The sequence below is a fragment of the Temnothorax americanus genome, unplaced genomic scaffold, assembly GCF_048541705.1.
Source record: "Temnothorax americanus isolate GAGA-0224 unplaced genomic scaffold, ASM4854170v1 Scaffold6, whole genome shotgun sequence".
Classification (NCBI taxonomy): Eukaryota; Metazoa; Arthropoda; class Insecta; order Hymenoptera; family Formicidae; genus Temnothorax; species Temnothorax americanus.
In genome coordinates, this window is record NW_027509751.1 from 2,716,158 (window position 1) to 2,740,305 (window position 24,148).

The following is a 24,148-nucleotide window of genomic DNA, read 5'->3' on the forward strand; positions in this document are numbered from 1 at the left end:
TCTACTTATTATTCTTGGTATTATAGAACGTGAAATATTGATCATGCAAGGTTTCTCAGACGATTATCTGTCTCAATAGATATTAAGATATTTTATTTAAACTAATTAAAATCACAACAAGATCTTAATAAGGACAAAATGTAAAATCGACGTCTAACCGAACAAATAAAAAAGTATAGCGTTACACTCTGGAGTTCTCGTAGATCCCGGGACGTTAATCCTCGCACGGAGCGTTATCAATCACACGCAATGTACACGCACACACACACCGCGACGAAGTTGGAAGCACTCTTTAGCAGCGTAGAAAAAAAAAACACACGGGGATTGAATCGTGCCAGTCGACAAACTCAGGCAGGTTTTACGAAGGAAGTACATTATAATAAATGGAAAAATAAATACAATGCGTGTCCTATACTGGTAATTATAATACAACGTTGTAAAGAGTTAATTATAAGACTGTCTGTTTATCCCGTCCCCGTCTCTCATTGCGACTTCCGGCACACGGACACTTCCACCACCACGCTAGCCGTCTTCGGCCCGACGACCTCGACATTCGTCAGCTCCTCCGCCTTTGGTGGAGCGCTTAAGTTCTTCGCCTCTTCTTCTTTCGAGGGCAGCACGGCAGCTGGCTTCTCGCCCTCTGACGTAGTCGCGCCTTCCTGCGACGCGACCTTCGAGGTAGACGAGCGACTACCCGGTCCGCCGTTCACTAAGTACTTCAACGGCATGGACTCGGACTTGCTTGAACCTTTCCTGAAACCGATATCAAGTATCGGTACCAAGTTTGTTAATGTAAACATGAAAACGACGATAATTAATATTACTATAAAATAATAATAAAAGAATGAAAAATTCGTCGAGAACAATTTAAAAATAAAATCAAAGAGAATCTGCTATAAAACAAATTTAATTACATAAGAAAATTATTTTTTGAGAGTTCTCTTTCTTGAAAATAAAATTTCTTTTTGCATTCTGCAACGTGCCAAACTTTCCGTCGGTGAGATTACTAACTTTGGTATCGTCGGGCAGGACCACAGCTTGAAATCAGCCCCGAAGAGCTCGCCCTCCTCGACCGTCTGCGGCAGATGGATATTGAGCGTCTCCGGCAGAAATACGGAAGTGAGAGCACCGGCGAGGCTCAGCGATCCCATCACGATCAGGGGTAAGACTCTCGAGTAGACCGCCAAATGAACGATGTAGGGGAAGGTGAGGAGGCCGATACCGGCGATGAAGGAGGCAATGCCCATCGCCTGGGACCTCAGTACGGTCGGCAGCAGCTCGCCGACGAAGACGTAGAAGACGGCGAAGGACGCAGCGATGCCGAATTTGCCGATCATCGCCAGGCTCACAGTCACCCAGACCGCGTCTGCTGCGACAAAGGCCGATCATGTATACAGGATGTGTGATTCCATGGATGGAATCTTTAAGTCCTGATTTTGTTCGCTCATGTCATTTTACCCTTCCTTAAATTTCTCCTATCTTCTTTTTAACAAAAATTTGAGATTTCTGTGAATATCGTGGGTTTCCGAGAAGAGAGAAGCTAAGTATGCGTGCGGCGTGACGGTAACTAATTTATAAGCAGGTCGAACGTTTATTCATAAACGTCGTGACGTCGGCAACAGTAATTGCCTCTCACACCGTTGGACGTGTGACTGTGTGACAATATCATGACGAATTCAATAAGGTAATGACGTTGAGGCCGCCATGACGCAAAGGCGTGCGATTCGGCTTAATACTTTTATTCAATTTTATCCCGCGGAGAGAGAGAGATAATCGAATAACGTGGAGATGAGCAACGTGGTAAACGGTCGTCATCATACATTTTCTCCCGGTCGGTGTTAGGGATATCATATCCGGCGTTTCATATCCACGTACGTGCGATACGACAAAATAAATAATTACATTTAAATATTGGAAATAATTCTGAAGTTGTTCAGAGAGATGTAAAATTATTTCTGTTCGCTAAAGACTGTTCGAATCAAGACGTAAATCGACAAAATAGTACCTTCGGGCACGAACATGCAGGACACGCAAGCGAGCCCACCAAGCATCATAGTCACGCATAGTACCCATCGCCTGCCCAATCTGTCCATTGCGTACCACGTAATAAAGTACGACGGAATCTCCACGATTCCTCCTGCAATGAAGATAAGAAGAATCTGTTAATGCAGGATTATGATTAATAATTTTTTCATTTCAGATCGTGATGCACTTATGTTAACGAACAAATTGGCGAGGAGAGAGAGAGAGAGAGAGAGAGAGAGAAAAATCCTTTACCAATGAAGAAAGCTAGGTAATCGGAGACACCCAGATTAGTCGTGTTGTAGGATAGCCCGTTGTACACCACCGCGTTCGCCACCCAATCGAAAGCGAGGATGAAGAACTTCTTTCTGATATTTGGATTTGTGATCAGGTCCATAGGCGTCGCGGACGTCGGCGGCGATCTGTTCTCGCCTTCCACGTCGATGTTACTGTCGTTGGAATTCCTACCGTTACACGATATCCCTTGCTTCTTTAATATTTCTATCTGCAAATAACATCGCTAATGACTTCATATATAGCCCCTTGTATTGCAAAATAGTAACGAAGATGCAATACCTTGTCCGAATTTAATAAATTATTAGCTTAAACTAGCCGGCGTTGATGGGGATCGCAAGGGATTGTCACAAGGTGTCAAAGGGATGAAATCAGAGGGAGGGAATGGGGTGTCCAGGTCTCGCAGTAGCCTACATTTTCCGCAGAGGTCTAGAGAGTAACTGTGCAAAATGTGGTCCAGATCGATCAAAGAGTTTAGGAGTTAATGTAGGAAACGTGCAGACAGACACAAGCAGAAGGAATCGGCGATTAAATAGAGTGAAGTTACCTCCATCTTTCTGAGAAAGTTCGTAGGCACTGTTTTGCCGTTGACTTTCGCCATCTGTTGGACGATCGCTTCCGCCTCGTCTATTCTATTCTTACTGAGAAGCCACCGCGGTGACTCGGGGATGATCCAGTAGTAACTGAAGAGAAGAATGAAAGGCACCGATGTGGCTAACGACAGGGTATACCAGTGTCTTAACAAGTAACCCTAAACAGGACAAAAGGAAAAGAACGAAAGCATATAATGACAATTCAGTTAAAAGTAGTTACCGTTTTTAATTTCCAGGTTTTCTTTTTTGCAAAACTTGAAATTTCCACGAAATTCACGACTACCGTGCGTATCTGGGCGCGCGCGTAGCTTCGGGAACGTCCGAATGCCAGAATGTTTCTATTGCATTAGCATGCAGCGCGGCCGACCACTCGTATTTGCATACGCTCGATCGCACCGTATGATGCACGCTGATGGATCGCTTGCAAAATGATCCGCGTTGCACCCTCGCGTTGAACCCATTGCGAGATCCGCGAGCTGCCTCTCGCGGGATAAATCGAGCTTTGAGGTATTCGCGATGGCGAGATTTTGAAACGACTAGCGTATTCGTCACTTTGCCCCTTCGTATATTTTGTAAAGAAAGAGTGCTTACCAACAGCGCCAGAAGAGACATCGCCGTGGCGAAAAACATGCAAATCACCATCCCAGCGAATGTTCGGTATCTCGGTCCCATTAATTCGAGAGCTGCAACGAAATTTATCATACAGATGTATTTTGCATTTTACACGAACGTCGATTTCGACGTTTCTATTTGTGACTACGTTTCCAGGTGGCAGGATGACGTCTGAAGATTATTGACGTTTTATTGACGTTAGAGACGTCATTAAGACGTTACTAATACGTTATTTGACGTCACTCTGCTACCTGGGTCTGTGCAGTAACGCTGACTGAAAAACACGGTTCTGATCTTTCGGACTTTTCTTCTGCATTTAAATTTTCCTTGAAACTTTTGTATTAGGTATATTTTTTTAATAAGGATGCTTATCAAAAAGTTAAATCGATTATCGATTTAAACATGTGGATTTACTGTTCCAATACAGAGCTGTGTTTAAAGATCAATAAAAAAAATCGGCGCGCAATTTGGAAAAAGTATTCAAAATTCACACAATATTATTATAAGACTACCAAGATCTACCTCGGACCTTAAATTGCAATTTCTCTAATTGATATTAGATTTTCGTTTAAAATTAAATAGCCTGCGATTTACGTGTGCCCAACGTACCGAGTATGAAAGGTATCTGATAAATGGCAGGAAAAAAGAGACCGTTCACGGTCCTCAGCGCCGTGTAGATCACGTAGTTCGGACTGAAGCTCGTGGCGATGGAGAATATCACTTCGAGAAACAGGATGGCGAAAAAGGCCGTCCTCCTGCCCCATTTGTCCGCTATCCAACCGAACACGACGTTGCCGAAGAGGCTGCCCACGTAGAAAAACGTCGTCGACGTGGAAGGCCACCAGCTGTTGTCACATACCAGGTCTAGCTATGTGGATGTAGAACGCCATTAAACTACTTCGCCAGCGTGTAATTGTATACCGCGCCGGAAGTAATCCGATGATAAAAAATAATAAACTAGACAGAAACTGAAATAAAAAATAATGAAATATTCATATCAACGCGTAATTTATTCATTTCTGTGTTATTTCTACGGAAAATGTCAAAATTTTTTCGATATAATAAACATTGAAATTTTATTAACTAAAGAAATTAGTAGAACAATAAAATGGAAACTTTTTGCGGAGAATATATACGTATATCTTGTGTGTGTTGACAGTAGTATCAAGAAGAATTGTGTAAGCATGTAATGCTTTAATAAAGTTTAATTAATGAGACTGTTTTAAAGTTTCTGTTTGGGCTTGCTCTAGTAATCGAGAGATGCAACTAGACGTACCAAATTGTCGATAGATGTCAAAAGCGAAGACTGAAGTAAAATTACTATATATAAACACGATGGAAATTTTTCACGTAACGGAGGAGACATCAACTGCGTGATGACTTCAAAGAGCCGAATGGTACCGAAGAAATAATTGGCCCGAAAAAGCGATTAGTCCGATAAAATCGCTATTGTTTTTTCCTACGTGAGCATAAGTATGTGTACGTCTGTAACGCGCATGAGACATATATGCAATTGCGGGCGTCGCGATTCTGATGAATGTGACTCCGAGATCTTACGAGAGGGAACTTGACACGTTTGCATCATGGTATAAGAATATAAGATGCTGTAATCCCAGAATGCGTGAACCCTCGTTCAAATTAATGAAAATTCTTAAACTCACACAGATCCAAGTATGAGAATACAACGTGAACCGCACAACTGCTTGTTTTAATGATAAACAAAGCTTCAGATTTGCAAACGTGATACGTTGGAAAATATTTAGCAAACTTTGGGGAATATAGCTTCACCAAGATATTTAACGTCAAAACTTTAAAGGGCTCCGATTAAATTTCCACTGAAAAAAATCAATTAGGAACTCACGGCAGAGAACTGGGTCTTTCTTTACATACACTTACTTACATTTAAAATAAAATTTCGAAGAATTAACATGCAAACAGACATCTGGCGTGGCAGGATAATTTTAAGCAATTTTTGTTTAATTTTAAGCAATGCTGTTTAACTCTTTAAGTACGCAGCTTTGTATGAAGGATCTTTTCTAATCCTTCTTTTCTTTTTTGATGGGATAGTCCTTCTGTGCCAGTTCTCTGGGAGGTTCAAATTAGTAAAGAAGAATTTTTTAGGCTAAATATTGTTTCAGGATTCCTTAAGCAGTCATTATTTATTAAAAAAATATCCAGAATGCGCTACGAAAAAATTGAAGTCAAATATTTTACATGATCTAATCAATATTTGCCGAGAGAAGCTCGACCACAAGTTTATCGCAGAAGAGAGCGCTGAGATTAAACATCATAAAGCATCATAAAGCAAAGCATCCTGTGCATCCGTAGAATGTAGAATGCATACGGAGCTGTGGGCCGACATTAGTGACGAACCGGAGTGCGTGCTCGCACACGTGTGAACACACGCGTCACTCGGCCGATCGTCATTTGTTCGTCAGTCCAGCATCGGCGACACACGCACGCGGGGAACCGGGGGAACGCGCGCGAGGAGGAATGAGGAATGGAATCGGTGGAGGGAAGCTGAGCGAGAGAGGGAGAAGGAGGGATGCCGCTGGACCAGCATCAGCGCGGCGCGGTGGAAGGGGGCGTTTCATCTCGTTGCGTTTACGCAGGAGGCCCTACCGCCGTAAGTACGCGCTCGTGTTTATCGCGAGTGGGGACGCACGTGCGTGTATGTACATACGTGTGCGAGCTTTTTAGCATGGAAATCGCACAGGCTCGTAGGCGTACCGGGTCGCGCGTAAGTATGCGTGATGCGCGTATCCGTACGCGCGCGTCCGAAGGACGCCAAGGTGTATTGGTGAGGCTTCCCACAGTGAGAGGTGTCCATCACCCTCGTTTGACAGGAGGAACACGATCCCCCCTCGCGCCCTTTAAATCCCCCGTCCCTCCCTGTCTCTCTTTCGTTCTTCTCTGGCGCAATCTCGCGCGGCGAGCCCGACACGAACGTCTCGCTGATCGTATGTTTGTTGATGTAAATGGTGACGAGACAAATGCGATACATTTTATAATTGGATTTTAATAATACTCTAATTAAACAATTATGCATGTATATTTTTCGGAAATTATTTTTCCTAAAAAGTAACGAAATATATAATTTTTATTAAATTCGTGCGATATCGCAAAGTCGCGAAATTTGGATAAATGAAAGAAAAATCTTGATTTTTTTTTTTTTTTTAGACGTTTTTCTCTTATTAGTAACGAAGATTGCGTCTCGGGACTTTCGAGAAGTGCATTGTTAAAGACGTTGACTTCTCATACTTGTAATTGTGTGAGAGTTTAAGAGTTTCCATTAATTTGAAGATGCAATTGAGTTAATAAGCGTATCCCAAACAAACGAAATCGCAATCGAGTGGCTATTAGCCTCGACAAATAAAGTTCACCGGTGGGTGTTAATAGTTTTGACATGAAGTCTGATTTAAGCAAATTGCCACTCACGGACTTTCGAGGTCTGCGCGAAACGCGCAAAAGATAAATTGCGCGGAAAGACAGGAGAGTGCGTGCCCGCTAACGATGATGTTATCGAGTTATTGTCAAGGGCAGTGCACGCGCCCATAAGGACACTAATAACACGCATGCATTTCATCACCCTGACACACTTCGAAATCAATATTGATATGACCGTAGTGCCGTTCATTATACCGCGATTGTTTTTGTCCTGCTCGTTGCGCGCAGGTTTAACATCGCGAAATTAAATTCTACGTTGAATTACGGTGAGCACGGTGACAATATTTGTGGAACGATGCGTCGAAGTAGGTTGCAAAGTGTTGGACCACGCGAGAAAGAAATGCGAAGAAACTTTTGCATTAGTTGCACAACTCGGGAATTGATGGTTTATCGGTGATAACTGAACAATCCGTGGCTCGTGATCCATTTTTAAAAAATTGAACATCGAAATTTGACACGAGACTCAAAAGCCTCTCTACTCGCCCCACACACACGCGCGATATTTATCCTAGAACTGCACCATACAGTTTCATCTCTATGCGTTTGGGTACGCGTGTATATTTACACGCTCCGGATTTACGCAGACACATGACGCAAAGAGCCATCGAGGCAAATCCTGTCCTTCCGTTTTCCGTTCTTAATCGCTATCACTTTCTACCGTATGCAGCCGTACGCCAACGCTTCAGTCACCCCTTTTATCGTTTATACATCGCTCGTTTCGTTACGAAAAAGTCGTTACACGCCTGGCCCCTGTCGATACATATATTTTGTCAATCTATTACGAAGTGGTTAATTAAGTAGATTCGCGTATCTCTATAATTGCAATCGCTATCGTTTAAGTTATTCTCGCACTATTGATTTAAGATAGATGCTTTACATGTTCCTAGCAATTAATGTGGAAGGAAAACTCGGGAGTTTTGTTAGTTTGAATATCAATCTAAAGTCAGCGATTTTCAAGTACTCTCGGGTGTCCATACATATATTCATGTATTCATTAAGCTGCTCATTGATCCGCGTGATACAGAATGACACGGCGTCCTAAGGAACCTGCGCGGTGAAACAAGCAAGAAATAATCCTTTCCCTAATGAAATATATTTGTTCAAATTGCCGCTTGTTGTAACGACAAGTCAACTAACGCTGCTTTATAAGAGAATTTAGAATTTAGTTATGAAATAATTTAGTTATCGATTTTATACATTGATATAATAAAGATTATTATTATTATTATTATTATTATTATTATTATTTTCTCGCCTGAATCTCTTCTGAGATGGTTGCGTCAAGTAATGCTAATATAATTGTAATTATACGAGTGTTCGATACGCAAAGCAAATTATACAGATGTATAAATTGTGCATGTAAAGCACGAAATATATGGATATAAATCATCTTTGCCCTGCGAGAGACAAATTAGATCCGGGCAGGAAGCAGCGGATATGCGGTGTATTCGTCTTCGGCGAGGCTGATGCTTGTCACATGTCGACACGGAAAAGACAATGACCCGTTCCACGGTCTCGCGCGGCGTGATGTCATTAGAACGAAGCTCCTAAATCGAGCACAATAAATCATCCGATCGGAAGTAAAGTATACAAGCGCGACTGCCCACGCGCGCTTTGCCACTGGCCAATGTCTCTGATACGTTTGCAAAAAAAAAAGAAGAAGAACACTTTTCTAGATCGACCATAAGCGTTCCAAAAGAATAACTTCATCGTTTCGTAACAAAACGATATGTGTCACGTATTAATTAAGCAAGCGCTACGTTAATCAGAAAATTTCAATACAAATAATACTTTAGAAATAAAATGTACGAGTTGTTGCTTTATCGGTATTACGTCGTGTTATCTCAACCATCATTGAAAATGAAAATTGTTATACAGAAAACGTCTCGGAGATACGAAATCGTTAGACGATCGACAAAGAAATTTGCCGAAGAACGCGAAAGGTGCGGAAGTGATCGACTTGCGAAGACGCGAGGACGGGGGAGTGGCGAGAAAGAGGAACAGAGAAGAAAAAGAGAAAACGGAAGCTGGTCACGTTGAATGCCGGCGGCAACTAAGTACGTAGGAACATGTATACCCTCTGCATGAAGAGAGCTTGGGCAGTTTGTGCGAGGCGTTTGATGTGACATATCACATGACCGGATGCGGGGGTAGGTAAATTGGTCGGCAATTGCTGACGCCACCAGAGCTGCAACCTATCGGCCAGTCACTCGGTCGCTCATCAACCTTGTTCACCTGTTGACGATTATCTCGTTGCTGGAATTCTCGCGCGCGTATCGGCCCCGCAGACGAAATCTTGGAAATCGCTCGCGTCAACGCGAAACGCGCTACGTGTCACCTCTCGCAATTTTCGGGGAACGCTTGATGAATCGTTCACCGCGCGGCGGCGATGTTGATGGATCGATCTATTATCGCTCTGTTCAAGATTGTATAGATTTTTATATAGTTTTTTAACGCTGCTTGCAGCACCATTAATTTATATAGCAATTCGTTATGCAATAATTTCGACAGAAAAAAAAACCCCAGAGGCGACGAGAGGTACATTAATTCCAGTAATAATTTAATTCGCTAACTCGATAATGGTGTAGCGAAACGTGACGCGCATACAAATCAACGAGATTTATTTCCCACGTTTATCGCATTAAATTAAATCCCGGCGCAAAAGGGAGCTAAATTCGACTGTATAAATTGTTGTATTTCGCGCCAGTTGAATAAATTTTGCGGATGATTAATTGAAAGGACGGAAATGCAATGGCTGATGTAATTCATGTAACCGTCGCACTGAATAAAAACCGGGCGTGCAAACATCGGCGAGAGAGCGGATAAACTGAACAAATATACAATAAACGTAAAACGTGATACCGCGTGAAACGGTGATAGGCTTAACGCCACGCTTATCAGATGTTTTGAGAAACGCGCGAGGAATACGTGTATAATTCTGATTTATCAAATGCAATGTCATAAAGAAGACTAACACTCGTGATATGCAAAATAAATATTTCGCTCAATCCATAATTTCGGCAAGTAAACGTACTTTTTTTTTTTTTAAACATCACTCGCCTGTCAACACGCGAGAATTGATGTTTTTCTGTTTGCATATTTCTGTTTGTGAGAGTCTTCAACTCGCTGCAGACTGTCGCAATCTGGGCGACATTATTTTATGGTTTTGTGGTTTATCGCATACATCAAATAATTGTCTCATACGATGCCCGCTATGAGATTACACAGTTCTTCTATAGCGCAGCAAAGTCGGTAGAATCGAATAGAAGGATAAATGAAGATGAAAAAAACACGCCTAAGATCCTCGACCCCGTCGCATCGCGATTCCTATTTACGCCAGCAGTCCACCGCGTTGTCTAATTGTGGCAATTTAATAATGTCTTAATGAACACTTACGGCTGCTGCCACGTGATCGCGAGGTTTAGCCGCCGGCCCAGTTGTTTTCTTCGGTATTCAAATATGGCGGAAAATAGCCACTTTTTTCGGAAACGCGATACGCGGTGTTGACTTGACTGCGGACTTAACATGGACACGTGTTGCCTTCTCGAGAAGTTTTGCAGCAAAACAAATGTATAAAATTGTAAGCACACAGAGTATTATATGTTATTGCCGACGGCAATAACATATAAATCCATTCTATTTATATTTATGATAGTATTATACTGTTATATATAAAACAATTTTTGAATTCGGCAAAAGATTGAAAAACACACGCTTCATATTTTATCACGGGAAGCAATTTAAAATATTATACCAAGAATTTAATTTCTATAATGTACATGTTTACGAAAATACGGTGACGAATATTTCACGCCAGCAAAATAATGGGTCCTCGTCATAAGGCCGGTATATTCATAGTCGAATCTTATATTTAAGTCCGTCTTAAGTACGATCTTAAGATGCCATTAACCAATCGCAGAGCCGTATTAGCAGAGGATATGACGAATCATCTAGCTAGGATAGATAGAATTAAAAATATTAATTTCACGACTTAATTCTTGACCTCGTACTATTAAGAAAATTGTTTTGCATACTTAATCTTTCTCAATAACTTTTCAGTGAGAAGATCAATTGTTTCCTTCTAATTTCTTTCATTTCTCTTTAGTCAAAGAATTAATTTTTAATGCTATTCTCTCTCTCTCTCTCTCTCTCTCTCTCTCTCTCTCTCTCTCTTTTCTTTTTATCTCGCTGCGAGGAAATATAATTTCTTTGCTTCGATATGTTTTCACTGCAAATGTATTCAAATTGCCCTCGGCACGACGACGATCGAGAAATTGTATCGCGAGATATGACAGACGCGGGAACTTTGTGTCTCAACATTTGGCCATTTCTTTCCACGATCGTCGCGCTTAATCGGAACTAATCGCGCGTAATCCGCGCCGCACGATTTAATCCGTTCGCGCCAATCATACTCGTCATCGCCGGCAAATACTTCACGGAAAGCGAGACCGTGCGAGAACGTTGCGAAGTACACGTAACTTCTCGATTCCGCGAACGGGACGCGGCAGAAAACTCGTCGCCGCGATGCACTCGTTGGTGCACAAACGCCGGGATACACACTACGAAGCCAAAGGCCAAGGCGACGTGGGTGAAATCCGATGCTACGCGAGGAAGAAATTTGTCGGCGACTATTAAGGCTCGTGGGAGTATTAAGCAAATCGTCAAAGTACACTTCGCGCTACGACTATATAGAGAATAGAGAAACTAAATGTGTGTGTGTGCATTTATAATCAGACAATTTTTTTATCTTTTCGACATTTTTATGAGAGTTGACCCATAACTGGTACCCAGACTGTCCATTCCGCGAATCACGTTATTTTGTTTAATAAAAAAAAAAAATGTGAAACAGCGATTGAACCGAACAAATCGATCGTAAAGTATTCTTCATGATTGTTTGTATCTGTTAAATATTTTATCATATTTTCGAAATCTCTCTGAATAAAAATATGAATCCTTCTCCTAATGATTCAGCACTGTTGCTTACTTTAAAATTACCCACTCGCGTATGAAAATGTTTTTTTTCTTTGTTCGCGAATTTCAAAAAAACTGCTTCTGCTCTGCTCTTAATGAATTTAATCTGTCAATACAGAATTATTTATTATAAATTTAATTTTGTTAATTTATTATTTTGCTAAATATAAGTAAATTGCGGGTGGAATAATTTCATTTTTACGAACGATCTAAAGTCGATATTTTGTAACATCCTGATGAGAATATATAGTCACGTTTTATTTTATTCTAGATATTTTTTACAACAGTAGAAGAACACAAGTATATTAAGCGGGGATACTCGACTCATAAAGTCGAAATTACACCGACTGCAATAATTTAAAATTTTTTACGACGCGTTATATTATATAACGACGGGTAACAATAGAGACATCGTTAAGCAGTTAAATACGCAAGACACCGGAAAACGCTGAATATATTCCAGTCGTCTTTAGATGAGATATCTCATTTAAAAAAGTCGTTATTTGGAGTTAGATATACATCTCCAAATTAAAAACTGCTATGATTATTGTTTGCCGTAAAAATAATTGCTCGTCTTTCAATGGAGACAAAGAAATTGAACTTGTATTCCTCTACATCAAAGCTATCCAAACAATCCATAAGATCTGCCATTGCCCACTCACAATCAGTGCGAAACGTGAATGCCTCAAGTGCCTCGTTACGACGGAAACAGAGTCGTCTCGGCACGCCGACGAATGGCACGCGGTCTTGTTTTTCGGTGAAAGAGAAAAAGTCGAGTTTACCTCGGTCACGAGGGTGCTGTCGTAGTCCCTGGTGTCGTAGTTCCATCCGTACCGGCATCCGACGATCGGCCAGTCGGGGCTACTGACCGGCGGCAATGGCAATCGGGTCGACGGTGAATCGAACGACGGAGACGTGGTCAACGACGGGCTGTCGGTGGTGTTGGACATATTCGTGGCGCCTCCGAGCCACGAATCAATTATCTCCGTGTAATTCACGTCGTACATATGACACTTGGAGTAAATCCTCCTGCCGTCGGACTTGACCGAGTACGGCAACGAGAGCGCCTTCCTCTCCTCCAGCGACATTAGATCCGTCAGGTTGTCCAGTTCCGGTATCCTGCACCAGTGCTCTGGCGAGGCGCTCACGAACACCTGTCTCGAAATCGCGAGTCTTAATTAAGATTAATTATTCGGACCCGCACATTGTTTTCGCATCTGCCTTTTACCGCTTGAACATTGCTAATTTAAACAATCTGACTTACTGTAGGTTTTACTTTGTAATAAATTATGCAAGACTCAATGTGTTTTAATATTTACTTTCAATATTTTATAAATTTGAATGTCGAATATGAGCATTTTTATTCGTTTTATCGAGCTAGAATTTAAATCATCGTAAAAAATTTCCATAACAATAGCAAACTCGCTACTAATTTTTATCTATATGCGAGAAAATTGCATACATAATTTAATGTTGCATTAATATTAATCATATACGACCAATGTAATCCAATTTATGAATAAAAATATTTTTTATTTATTGTAAACTTGCGGTTTACGATATTCTTTTGAAAAATAAAAATATTTGCTTGAAATTTTGTTACATGAATTAAGAACAAAATTTATTCCGCGTCGTGACTTTAAAAAAAATCTTATTCCTGCCCTTAATGCCACAATGCATTAATCTCCATCTCGATAATGATCTCCAAACAGGGCACACCTCTCTCCGAGGTGACATCAGACAACGTGCTTACTTGTGAGAACGCCAGGAAGGCGGCCGGCAGGGTGGCGGGTATGCACAGCAAGTAGTACATGATGTTCTGGTATCGGCCCTTCTCTCCCACGTGTACCAGCACCTCGTCGAAGTCGATCGAGCTCATCTTTCCGGCGATGCCGCGACTCTGCCGTGTCTCAACAGTTTGACCACGACGGTGTGGACGACCAGCACGGCGGCGGCGGCGGAGACGACGTCGACGATCGTGCACGATGCGACGGTGGCGTGGTACACCTTCGAATTACACGGCATGACCGCCGTCGCTCATCCTCGAAGGCAGCCACGCCGAATTACAAACGCACGTTTCTCGCCCCCTTCGTCCGAGACCGCGCACCGAGGAAGTTTTCCTCCTTGGCGGTTTGCCTCTACCCTTCCTCGTCTCTTCCACCCCCGCCTCCTCCTCCTCCTCCACCTTCTCCTCCTTTTTCTCCTCGTCCTCCCCCTCGTTCGCCCCCTCGTCCTCCTGCCGTCCCGCTGCCTCACTCCGACGTACCCCCCGAGCGTGCCGAATCGGGCTGTTTCAAGAGCGGCGGGCTTTCCGCGATTCGGAGCGCGTGCTACAACGCGCGTCTCACCACCGGGTATACGGGGCACAAGGTCGCGCACGGTACCACCGAGATCACTGCTGTTAAACCTAACGAGTCGCGGTCGATCGGGTCCGAGATACCGATCTGCATCCGGCTGCGATGAGCGCGTTGCACTTCATGTCTCATGTCGCACGAATCTTGCGTTGAGTCTGATCAACACCGACGAGGAGCTCCCCTTCGACGAAGAGCTCAACACCGAGAGCGCCAAGTCGATCGCGACGCGAACATCGATCAGTTTGGTCCTCGATCGCGAGGACTCGAGGACGAAAGGAAGGAAGCTGACGGGAAAGGAAAGTGATAACCGCCGCTTCGCTCGATCGCCGAGTCGGTCTGACCTCAGTCGATCCTCCTCCACTTGGCGCTGTCTCGAGGGGATCGAGTTAGTCTCCGCTTTTCGACAACCCTCCCGCGAAAATCGCTTCGCGACTGTTGACCGCGTCTTCTCGCGGTAATAAGGGGATTATCTCGACGAGATCGCCTCGAGTAGTCTCAAGTGTCATCGAAAGCGCACTCCACGGGGTTTAAGTCCTACAATCGATCGCGCAAACTTCTCTCATTGATGATCACCGATTCACCTGATCGCGCGCGCGCGCTCATCGCGGTGCCCATTCATATACCTCAGTCTGTTTACGGAAGTGTCTGATTGACTCTCGCCGTCTCCCTCTCTCCTCCTCTCTCTCGGTCTCTTTGTTAACGTGCACGCGCGTTTATTAACGAACGCGCGTTTCTCCCGCACTCGGCCGCCGCGGTAGACCGCAATTGTTAACACTCCTCGACACCGCTCTCGCGACTCACTCGCGACAATAACGCAGCCGGCTCCTCGTTTCGCGGGGCCTCGAGGGACCGTCCCTTCATCCTCGTTCACGCACCGCGTCCGCCCACCACGTCACGTTTTCGCGAGATCACGAGCGCGTAGATCCCCGCGTGGATCCCCGGTCGCTGCGGGCAGAGCGTTAACGTCGTCGTCCTCGCGATAAGAGCGGCTCATACGCCGCGGGCATCGCGGCCACGACGATCAGCCATTGCCGGAGAAGACCTCCTCTCTTCTGATCCTACCGAACATCGTCTTCGTCGGAGTGTCTCTCCACCTCCTCTCTCGGCCGATCGAGAGCCGCCGCCGTCGTCGTCGCAGTCTCCGTACGCTCGTCCGCCTCGCCACTTCTCCGTCCTTCTCTATCTCTCTCTCTCTCGGGTCTGTCTCTCTCGCTCCCTCTTTCTGCAAACGAAATTCCCTTCGTAGCGAACGCTATTTGTCTGTCGTAATCGTAAGTACTCCGCTGTGCTCGTTAGCTTCCGCGTGCGACGCGCGCGATCATGGCACGAGCAATCTCGAACGTAGCGCCGACGGATTTGACATTAAGGATCGCATCCGCGTCTTCCCAAGAAAACACGTTCTAGGAAAGTGATATGTCGCCAATAAATATCACAAATATATCAAACGATTACCTCTTGGAATTACCTCTTGGAGAACGTGGAATTCCCTATTTATTTTTCCCTCTAGAGAAAATGATGAAATCTTTTATCGACGAAGTCTGTCCAGGTTTCGAAGATATATATTCATGTGATTCAACTATAGAATTCATTATCCATGATATTCATGTTTGTTAATATACAGTCATACTTCTTATTCTTCATAATCGTTCTCTTTCTACTTATCAACTATTCTTACTTTTGTAAGCCCTGCTTATTCGAACGTTTTATATCCGCATAGCACTTTACCTTTGTAATCATTGAAGCGTTCTAAATCCGTGTAATGACTTCCTCGAAGTTTTAATCTTCCGTTTATTATGTATGCATGTACGCGTACATTTTTTTTCTCGCGATCTAATAGCCAAATGCTAGCAGAATACCGCCGACAATATGCCATCAGCAGATCTAAACATGAATATGCGGCAGATTCCTGGCGTCCTCATAAAGGCTTATTTTCTAGCAGCACGATCTGCTGCCACAATATATAATCGCAGAAATCGCGCACAACGTGCCATCACGATCTGATATCATTATATCAGATTCTGCTAGATTTCTAGTTTATTTCTACGCATACATCTGGCACAGCAGATCATGCTTTGCTACTGCCAAAATTATGCCAGTATGGCACGAGACACACAATTTGTAAAGCCTGCTCTTACCAGACGTGGCTTGTATGTGCATAATTACATACATACATACAAGATAAATTAATTTTAATTAATTATTCAATGAACGCAAATATCCGAAAACGCGAATACTCAGCAGACATCATGCGTAAATATACAATTATCTCGAACTTTTATCTCTATGTTACTTTGTTGTCTAAAATAACTTCGTGCAATGGAATTTCTTTGACTGTGAAGATAAATAATAACAATTAAAGTAATTTAAATCGACCTGACTGGCAATATATATAACGTCTTTCCGATATAAACATTGAAAAACTGTGAGCCAACTTGGTTTGTCGGATTCACACAGCACTTTTTTTCAGATCAATATCGAGACATTATTAATTTTGACCATGGTTTTGGTCAGTTGATGTAATTTCTAAATTAAATAAATAATAACATTTAAATAATCACAAATATGTGTGAAATTAATCGCGTTGTCTAAATATCAGTCTTTCAGCTTATATATTCGATCATGTATCAAAATGGATACCATCTAAAAAAATTCGAGCTTCACGCGCTTTTATTATTCGAATTAATCGATTGAATTGATCGTGTAAGTCCATATAATTAGATCATCATTGTCACGGTCACGCGCGTTATTTCCTATTATGTTTGTAACTTGTTATGCTATTTTCTGCATTGGGGCATGCGAATGTAAAGTATGCAAAATCTACAAAGGCGAGCACGTGCTGAAAAAACTGCGAATAATGGTCGCGAACAGCAATAGTGCAGTTAGATGCGGATTCACGCTTTCCAACAACAGTGCGTGTATTTCCTATTATGTTTGTAACTTGTTATGCTATTTTCTGCGTTGGAACGTGCGAATGTAAATCTCGCTTGCTTGGAGCGAAAAAAAACCGCGCGTTTTCACACTTTAACCTCTTTTCCCAAATCCTCCTTTAAGAAAAGGACATTTCATCTTTTCTACAAAGTGTACATTGCACTTGAAAAAAAAAAAAACCAGATTGAATCAAATCGATTATTGAAATAAGTTCCAAAGCTGCGTGAAATGACGGAAAAAACATCTATAAAGATACATATATCCATTAACTGTTTCCATTACCATTAATTAAAATTAATTGAGATTTGATTGAACCCCCGTTTAGTTAACTCGAATTAAAATGGTTACGGGAATGGTTTAGCATGAATTATTCTAATATGCATGCAGATGCAATATCCCTCCGAAAGGTGAAATGTCAAACGTACTGAGCGACGATAACCAGAATAAGGAAACGCTTATTGCAACCAGTTCCGTTTCTCCGTCTGTAAAAATCCGTTCCTATCGAGCAACGACGGGAATAATAACGTGCGATGTTTCAAATTTACGTCATCCGATGTAGGCTACGATAAGTACAGGTGTATAAACACATTTCGCTGGTCGTTTCCAGTACGTTTGTAAATTACGATCATCCGGCGTGATGATTGCGGGCGCGAATTACGTCGCCATATTAGTAATTTCCTATTTTTCGCAGAGACAAAAATCTCTGACATGCGCGCGACGTTGTTCATAAATCGTTTGCGTATTTAACTAATATACCCAGTCAGCCCAGCTATAAATCGCTAATAAAGTAAAGAAGCTGTCTATGCGTCACGATTTACTGTGCGTTGCATCTCGCGTAAACCATCGCAGCATCTATTACTTTTCAATACTAAGATGCGTAATATCTGCTATATACATATTTCTATCGTGCAAGATGTAAATGTCTTCGCCATATCTTTAAATGCTTAATGTGATTTTCGATATATTTATAAAAAATATTTATAAAATAACATATTAAAAAAATAATATAATTCTATAATATATATATTACATAATTTTCTGTATATGAACGTCCGCGCGCAGGTCTTTCCTCTTTCTTTCGTATAAGGATTCTTTGGCTTTAGAGACGGTATTAGATATTTAAGGCAGCGAAACGTAGCAAACTGAATGAAATGATCGCACATGCAAGTTGTGGCTAGATAAGACCGTGGCATGCCCACGTGCTTGCCGATAAATTAATATCGTCACGAAATCGTCGATAATCGAGCTTGTAGCGCATGCCCATCTTCCTCTCAAAGAAGTCTTTTCTCGTCGAATGATGATAAGGACTCGCACGGACTTAGAATGTTGCCAAGATTTTATTACCGTCTGGAAACGACCTATCGGGATTTCGTTAAGATGTGGCATGATCATGTGTAAGCAATTTGAGGAAGTTTCGGGCGATACGAAATGTTGACATTTATTATTTCGTTTGACAGAATCAACAGTTTTGTCATCAAACTGTGTGACAATGCATTTTCTTTTCGCGCAAAACAATGCTTCTAGCTGTATGAAATTTTTGTGTGGCTTATTACAATGTTTTGACAATGATATGCACTAAAAACAGTCGATCAACTCGTATGCATTGTCGTATCGCGAATGAATGTTATAACCTAACGTGAGCGTTAATGCGATCTTAATCTTCGGAATTACAATGGCAAGTGAATTCTGCTTCGCTCGCCTTCCTCAATAAATCAAATTTTTATATTTTGCCTCCAACCAAAACGAGATCTAGAATTTGAATAAAGCTCGAAACAAGTGAAATTAATTTATAATATATAATAATAAACATTACCAAGTTTGCATATTTAAAATAGAAGAGGAAAGGGAGGAAATTAGTTTATAATTTCCTCCATTAGCGATTTTAATTTTAATTTTGGTTCTTATTACAAAATAATTTTAATTAACAAAATAATTTACGGTCCAAAGAATAATCAGTGATAATAATTTCACAATTTAATCGACTAAATATTTCTTACAAAATAAAACGCTTGTTTTTAAAACGAAAGAGAAAATAAATGATAAAATAAATCGCTTAATAATGCATAAGAATGCTTATTTATTACGCTGTCACGGCTTATCAAAATTCAAATTTGCGACCATTAGCTTCCTTCAACCTGCAGTTGCAAGACCAGAGCCACGACGTTTTTTTTTTCTATTTAGCCTGTCAGCCTGCCACTGACGTCAGGTAACCCTAGACCCCGGGGCACATGCGGCTCGCGAGCGCACAGAGTCGTGCCTCTCTCATTGTTCGTTACAATTACGAGTGACGTCACGGGTGCAAACAATGTCATTCCGCTTCGCACGCCTTCGCATTCTGCCCATCCCTCTTTTTCTTCACTGGGCGCAATCCCCCGCTCCATCCTCCCCGCTATTTCTATCATCTGCGCGTTCGCGATGCACGCGAATCTGCGCGCCTACGCGACTCTTCTTAGATTCGCGCTCCCGTTCCCGATATAGGACATTTGCAATTTTACAGTTTTTTTTTCACGCAAATTTATGCTTTATGCAAGCTGCGGATGTCTACGGTAAAAATTATATTCTTTTTACAAAGCATAATTTTTTAAACTGTACAGATCCTAATCCCAAATTACGATTTTTCCAAATTTATTTTCAAGAAATATCTTGAGAAAATAATTGACGCGTGTTCCAATCTTCCAATTAGGTTTAAAAATAGCTTGTATTCACAAAGACGTTATTATTAAATTTTTAATATTGTTACTCGTTGTAACACATCCAATAAAATCAATAATCAATAACGAGTTAATAAAAGTTATCAAAGATTAAACTTTTATCTAAAGATAAATAAAAAGACATTGTTCGCTTCGTGGAACTTTCACTAAATGCTTTTCTCGATAGAGCTGCTGAACTTTTGCACCGATCTAATGCATATATAATGCATCTTGCGTTATGTTTTAGTGATAAGATGTATAATGAAATATATGATTAGCCATGCTGCCCTATTCGTAAAACTTTGTTACGACAACGAATATGAAAAGCGAACTACATAATACTATAAATTTAGACGTCACCAATACTTTACAATGTTGTAAGATAGAGCTGGCAAATCTCCTCTCACATTTTTCCGAATATTATATATAAGTAATTATAGTAAGTTGGTGAATTTTCAGTTTTATCACTGCGCCGCAAGAAATCAAAATAAATAAATAAATTTTCTACAATGTCTCTCAATGTCAATGACATACAATTAAGCATCAACTTTTAAAATCAATTTTAAGAGACGCCTATATATTTTGCACCTGGCAAAATGTTAGGATGTAGTCATCTCTATTCCAACGATAGTATAATAGCTGCGCCTGATAAGAGAAATGATGGCGGGTGACGTACCTCACTATGACGTGGATTCTCTGACGCGGTCAACTAATCGGACATGTAAAATGCAGGTACCAACTGATCGGACGTGTCACAAAATGCGGATAAAACTCAATTAATTAGACACGTCGCAAATGCAGATGTTCGTATCACTGGAAAAACTCTAAGAAATTTTCTCTAACATTCCTTGACGAAGATAGTATTATACTGTTATTTATAAAACGCATAACAATTTCGTATAATTTATTTGACGAAAACATGACTGGATTTCGCTGTCAATCTTTACGCCGATAAATGCAATTTAGGCACGAGATATCCCTATAACACAATATCTCATTTTATACCATTCATTTCGATTTTCAAAAGATAATAATTTAACAAATCAACTATGTAACTATGCATTTTTAGCATTAACTGATCAGCGATTCATATTAGATTATTTTATTATAGACTCCAAATTCTAAAGTGATCAATTTCAACAGGATAATTTATCTTCATCATAATTAGAATTAAATATTTAATTAAGTCACATTAAAATAAGGGTTTTAATTTTCAATTTTTGTCAAGTCAGATTCTGCGAAGAGACACCCGCAAACTTCCTTGTGCTTCTTCAATCTTATCAACGAACGATCCCCTGTTCGATCTTACCGATGCCGATCTCACGTCCAGCGGACTCCTATACCGCGAGGAATCGAAGAAAGCCCGATGAGGCGCGCGCGTCCGGCCGCCGCTTCCTCTGCACCGCGCTGATCGAAATGCGACAGCGCGTAGATGGGGGCTGATGACGAGGACGATGACGACGCTCTCTCACTTGGGTGGACCACCTCGGGTGGACCATCAGCCGGGACTCCACCGCCTTCGGCCTTCCTTCGCGAACCCGGCACGTACACAAGAGCGCCCAAGGCGTCACTGTATAAGCCCCCGATCAGCGCCTCGTTCGCAAGCACGCAAGCACGCACATACGTACGCGCGGTTCACGCCAGCGTATTGAGACACAAACGTACGCACGAACGCACGAACGCACGCACGCACCCACGCACGCACACGTAGGCTCACTTAACGCGGCACTCGGAAGTTCAGTGGAAGCCACGAACACTCTTCAGCGAATCAATCGAATCACTGCACCGCCCGGCATCCGGTCACCTCCGTTCCGCCACGACGACGTGTACGCGCGTATATTACGCGCGGTTCGCGCTGCGAAATAACGAAATGACGGAAGACGACGTTCGTCTTGGACCGCCACCGCGAGTCGTCATCCCTCGCGCGCCGTCACCGCCGATCGGGAAGCCGAGGGACAAGGCTTCGAGGAGACGTACCCCGAATTACGGAGAGCAGATCGAAAAAGACTCCCCGAGAGAAAGAGAGAGACTCCCTTCTTCGTTGGGCTCGCAACCCTTCGATTCTTTTACCCCTCTATCACTGATTTTTATTTCTTCTTCTTTTGTTACCCGTTTTGTTCTTCGTCTTCTTTCTAACGGTCTCTTCTTCGACTCCAGTTCCCTTCGAACCAGTTCCCTCTTTCTGCTTTCTTTTTTGCTTTCTCTATATCTCGTTCACCCTTCTCCCTCGACTTGTCCCTCTTTTGTTTTTTATCACGCTCTGGTCGGTCTCCCTGTGGTAAGGAGTGCGCAACTACCTAGTGGCAGAAGGAGCAAGTATAGCCTCCATCGCGAACTGGAACTGAGGCTACCATGTAGATGCAAGGGGTCCGCGCGCGGTTATACCGTCCTCGTATCTATCATTTCGAGGCTCCCCTCGAGGCTCCCCCCTCTGCCCGTCCCGCGAATCCGATCGTTCGATCTCCCTCGATCGATCGTACGAGCCTCTCGAGCCCTCTCTCTCTCTCTCTCTCTCTCTCTCTCTCTCTTGCGCGCGCGAGAGCCGATCTCCTCCCTCTTCCCGATCTCTCTTCCACTTCCCAACAACGATCCTCCGAGACCGCGCGTCCCCCTGGCTCCCGCCCGTCCTAACCCGAGGTGGCCCTCTCGGTAACGTGACACACACAGGCGGCTATCTCGACTATTAATATATAAAATGGGGTTCCTCGACACTCGCCGCCCGGTAATTGTGCCCGCGCGGTCAGCACAGCGCGGTGCTCTCTCGCCGATTTAGATTTCCACACCGGCCTAAACCCTTTCTCGCGGTCGACGCGGTCTCTCTCCCTCTCTGTATCTTTATTTCTCTATCTATCTTACTGATTTCCTGATCGTTCAGTCCCGCGAAAACGCCGGAGCCCGTTTGAAGCTATTAGTTTCGCGAAGAAATCTGGCAGTGATGCACTGTTCACAATTTTTATAAAACGAGAGAAAAGTTTAGGAAAGACTACTAAAGCATCAATGGAACAATTTATTACTTGAATTTATTTACTTGTCGTTTATTTACTTGAAGTCAATAATATTTTAAGATAATTTGCAAATAAATTTTATATCTTCCTCGGAATAAAGCAAAGTGCGCTTCTTTTCTCTTTCCTTGATATCGTTTACTTATGTGATAGAAAGATTTCATTGATTCCTGGATACGTTTTGCCCGAAAAACGTTTATCAATGATAATGCTGCGAGAGCGCCGAGGGTTCAATCGGAAGGAACACCCTCTGTCGTTCCATTTGAATAAGAGTACTCGGTATCGGGGTAAGATAGTCGTCCAAGTATCACATCCGCGTGCTCAAATCAGGGCTATAGCGGATGCTATTGAGGCAGGTCCGCGGAGCACAGGATATTATCACACTAAATCTCGCATTTGTACGTTTAACCACGCCATCGAAGTGGGAAGGCATATAGAGAACGGAATATAAAATATATTATACGTACGAGAGATAGGGCGTTTTAACGTTCTAAAATTAATTAATTTGATATACACAATACTTTGATTACAACTTGTATTATCTGATTTAAAGACCAAATTAATTTCCTTTTTAATTCGCAAATTTTTCAAAAAATTGCAAATTTTGTAGTGTTGTATTGAATGATAACTAAAATATTGGACACACTTTGAGATTTTATTTCATTAATTAGATCCCAGTGAGCAATATGTTATTGAAAAGTTATTGACATCTTATCAACGCCATCTGGAAGATAACATAATGATATCATATTGTTGGCTAATGCGTCGATTTTAGTGAAGATAAGGACATCATATAAACGATATCTTCAAGAACTCTTGAATTTGATAAAAAAAAGTTCTCTCAGCTGATCGATCACTCATCCAAGGTATAGTACCGCGCCCACGTTACTTGACATTGATAATCGAATGGACTGGTACGTGGCGAGCCTCTCTGACTCTGACGCTTCCTTCTTACCTGGTAAGTAAAAATCTTGTAATGATATATATTAACTGGCAAATATTAAAAACAATGCACAGCAACAAATTTATTATACAATAAATATTAATATAATATTAATTAATATTAACTAACTACAATTAATATTAATTAATGTAATAATATGTTAATAATGAAAACGCCTAAAGGCGCTGCCCGGACACAAGGTAAAAATTTTATTTAACGAATGTAATCAAAGTTGACTTCGTGTGCATACTTGCAAGCCCCTCTGCGAGAAAATATTAAATAAACGATATTT

At 42.0% G+C, this 24,148-nt stretch overlaps 1 protein-coding gene across 2 annotated transcripts; it reads right to left on the reverse strand.

Annotated features, from left to right (window-relative positions):
- Positions 1 to 76: 76 nt before the first annotated feature.
- LOC143904945 (organic cation transporter 1) lies at positions 77 to 22,285 on the reverse strand. 2 transcript variants are annotated; one of them, XM_077419958.1, is made up of 10 exons: positions 21,221 to 22,285; positions 13,693 to 15,515; positions 12,722 to 13,093; positions 4,131 to 4,389; positions 3,501 to 3,592; positions 2,864 to 3,067; positions 2,278 to 2,527; positions 2,006 to 2,137; positions 1,012 to 1,369; positions 77 to 753 (listed from the first exon to the last, which is right to left on the reverse strand). In XM_077419958.1, exons 2-10 carry the CDS (start codon positions 13,816 to 13,818, stop codon positions 483 to 485), a joined length of 2,064 nt encoding a protein of 687 aa, XP_077276084.1. In that variant the 5' UTR covers positions 13,819 to 15,515; positions 21,221 to 22,285; the 3' UTR covers positions 77 to 482. The 2 variants fall into 2 exon arrangements, with proteins under 2 accessions (XP_077276084.1, XP_077276086.1); XM_077419960.1 differs by having other exon boundaries at positions 1,012 to 1,366; positions 21,221 to 22,284.
- Positions 22,286 to 24,148: the final 1,863 nt, after the last annotated feature.

What these genes read in the sequence shown, in the direction of transcription:
- LOC143904945 (XM_077419958.1), bottom strand. Translation starts at nt 13,818, where the DNA reads ATGAGCTCGATCGACTTCGACGAGGTGCTGGTACACGTGGGAGAGAAG. An exon ending in TCAGATACCTTTCATACTCG is followed by an intron (nt 3,593 to 4,130) that starts GTACGTTGGGCA and finishes ATTTCGTTGCAG; the next exon opens with CTCTCGAATTAATGGGACCG. An exon ending in TTACCTAGCTTTCTTCATTG is followed by an intron (nt 2,138 to 2,277) that starts GTAAAGGATTTT and finishes TCTTCATTGCAG; the next exon opens with GAGGAATCGTGGAGATTCCG.